Source organism: Suillus subaureus, assembly GCF_016647635.1.
Source record: "Suillus subaureus strain MN1 chromosome Unknown BJ212scaffold_368, whole genome shotgun sequence".
Taxonomy (NCBI): domain Eukaryota; kingdom Fungi; phylum Basidiomycota; class Agaricomycetes; order Boletales; family Suillaceae; genus Suillus; species Suillus subaureus.
The window spans coordinates 12,276-15,252 of NW_024538924.1; the positions used below are offsets into that span (position 1 = coordinate 12,276).

Here is a 2,977-nt window from a genome sequence, read left to right on the forward strand (position 1 = left end):
ACTCTGTCTCAAACGTATGTTGACTTCAAGTTGAAGTCACTGTATAGAAGAGATGGTGCCACCGCACCTACCCCTGCTCGATGATGCCTTTTGATCTACAGTGATAATGTTCACTCTACTGAGGGTTTCAAGGTTTCATGGTTACTTACCCACAATCATGGCATCGACAGCAATAAAAATTTGTTCAGTTATCATGCAGGAACGTAAGAGTCCGTTGTGACGCCAAGGAAGGACTCGCGTGTTCCCAGTACTTGGCCTCCAGTTGGAACCAGCACCCGCGATACTCCTCCACTACTAAGAAACTATTGCGCTTGGATCCTGGTACAAACATATTTCTGTCATCATGAGGTGTCGCATACAGTGACTAAGAGACGTCCTGGGAGGGCCGTCATCTTCGTCCCGGAGATATCACACTTTACAAACCTTGGTTTCATGGAAATTTCGATCGCTAGCTCGCACAGGCACAGTATGATTGAAGAACGTTCCAGTCGCCAAACAGGGTATCTGGAAACTCTGTACGACTTGGCTTGCAATATTAGCTTTGACGATGCATCAGCTCACACGCTCATAAGTGTCTCTTTACCTTTGTATTTGTTCGGACAGAACGTGCCCTCGATGTTACACGTGCGCAATTGCTAGGCTGTGTAGAAAACACCATTGCATTCGTGTTCCCCGGAGCCTGAGGTCTGAGATCTGATTATGAGGATCAAAAAGCAGGGGATGTGAAAATTGCCAGCTAACTGAAGTCCGAACTAGCTAGACCTGTATTTGAATTATTTCGAATTCAATTGTCAATAATGTTACGTAATAAAACTTAGTTATACTTGAGCTCGCTAAGTGGCGCATCAGGGAAAGGTAATTCACCAGTGCTACAGCGTGCTCTGTAGCACAATCCAACCGGCTGATAGCCCAATGACTGGTGACTGCTCGGACTCAAAGTGCACGTACACGACGACTTCAGCATATCTAATACAACAGCAGGCGACATCGCGAAGCTCGCGGCCCCTTAGCTCAAAGCGTTATGCAGCAAATACTCAACGCACCATAATAGTACCACTACGTCGTGAATCTATACCTCCTTCCATCAGTCTAACTTGTTTGTTTTCTCCCACTGAACCAGGAATAGCCCATAGCATCGGGAGCAGAGGTGTCGGAAGGTTGAAAGTTAGGAGAGGAGGAGAAACAGCTATGGGGAAGATGTGCAACACACGGCATATCACGTACGTGACGAAAGGCTTGTTTTGCGTCTATGTAGATCAAGTTGTTTTTTGTCGAAATTGTGCGACAAATCAGAAGTGGAGATGGGCAGTGCCCACGCGGTATGACGGAGGTACCACGGTGGTCCGACAGTGCATCATGATTTTTAGGACGCTCCCAAAAATGGTAGCAGAAGATGTCATAAGTGGGAGTTCCACCTTACCTGCCCCACCAGCGCTACTGGAACGTCATGGGACGTACGCCAATTCCGGTTCTACTGCTTCACCAAGTTAACTTGCTTCTTCAGGATCTCCAGGATTGAGACGTGTGCTACGAGCGCTTACTACTAGGGCCTGCCGCTTTATCTCGAGACCTTGATTTCTAGCTCCAGAAGACGAGTGTTACAGCAAGCGTATAGTTCCGAAGCTTGTATGGCATGAAGGGCCTTGGAGGTGTGCGGTTCGAAAGTTTTAGGTAGCTGCGACGACGATACGACATGTATTCGGACATCCACACTATCTACGCAGGAGGGGCCATCAGATAACCTCAGGCTTCAGAGGCGTGCAGTCCAGAAGTTTTTGGGGCGCGTCGTGTCCCCGACACCACTTTAGTGGAAGAGGGTTTGTTTCCCTGCAAATGGACCCGTGAGAAACGTGCGCTGGCTTAGTCAGTGGGAAAGTGTGGCGCTAGCCTTTTCTTTCTCAACGTTGCGGTTTGTGTCTTTGATCTCATTGATTTGCCGAAAATCCGTTGGTCTACTCTTCCACTTACAGATTTACTTCAGAAGCTTCATAAGCTGACCATCGAAGTGTTTGGTTGAAGAGGAAACAGGTGAATTTCAGAAGCATCCAGCAGAGCTTTTGGTTGATGTCGACTATCTTGTCTTAGTCTCTTCATGTGGTGTCGGCGACTGGCGCAGCCGAGCGCCGCTACGATATGATACCGGCCATAAGCTAGCTCCGTTTCTGACCGTTTTTCAGGCTCCCAAAGAAAGAAGGTGACCCCTGGTGGGCACCTCTTTCTGGGAAGCCAACCCCTCGCAATAAGCAGTTCTGCTGTGCACACAGCTAGTCCAGAAGTGTCTCTAGTCATCTTATTAAAACTTCATCGGTGCTTAACTGAGTAAGTCAGAACCAAAGCAACGGTCGGTACATGGTCACCCGGCGCCTATCGTGATTCGTGACACTCGCAGTCTAATGCATGCAGGTTTTTTGTGCGAATTTATGTTGTCAGTACTGACATGGGTCATAGATCTTGCAGTACAGTATGCAGGTCAATCTGATCGCACCCTAGTCTAACTGGACGTCCATTTTTTGCACTCAAATATCTAGACAGGCAATACACTCTGCCGTATGTGATCCTTTGATGTGCCGTAATTTGGAAGTCATACCGGGCGTTCACCGTTATCATGACAGCATCCCACATCCCGAACAGGTGACAAGTCTTTGCAACTGTGCTGCGCTCTGCCATATGTGATCTCCTGCTGTGCTGCAGTACCAGGCGTGCACCCTTATCATGTTATCATCCACATCCTAAACAGGCGACAAGTCTTTATAACTGCACTGCTCTTTAAATTCAAATAGCGCCTGCAGGAGGTTTACGCCGAAGATAGCTTTCGTCAAGTAATGCAGGACATCCCAACGTATATAATCCTTCCTCACCACAATGCCTTGAGCATCCCCAGTCCTCCATACACCACCACCTTCTCCCATGTTTTCTACAGCTTGTCCCCCATCGCAGCGCCTGTATGTTTCCCCTAAGCCCGCCATCTCCCCTTCAC

The 2,977-nt window shown here is 48.2% G+C and overlaps 1 protein-coding gene across 1 annotated transcript; it reads right to left on the reverse strand.

The window, feature by feature from the left end:
* Window positions 1-2,296: 2,296 nt before the first annotated feature.
* On the reverse strand, window positions 2,297-2,729 carry BJ212DRAFT_1412485 (uncharacterized protein; the record flags this gene model as incomplete). The annotated part of the gene is made up of 4 exons (XM_041337503.1): window positions 2,297-2,390; window positions 2,502-2,524; window positions 2,611-2,685; window positions 2,706-2,729. Coding segments are annotated over 4 exons (159 nt in total), but the record flags the coding sequence as incomplete, so codon positions are not given.
* Window positions 2,730-2,977: the final 248 nt, after the last annotated feature.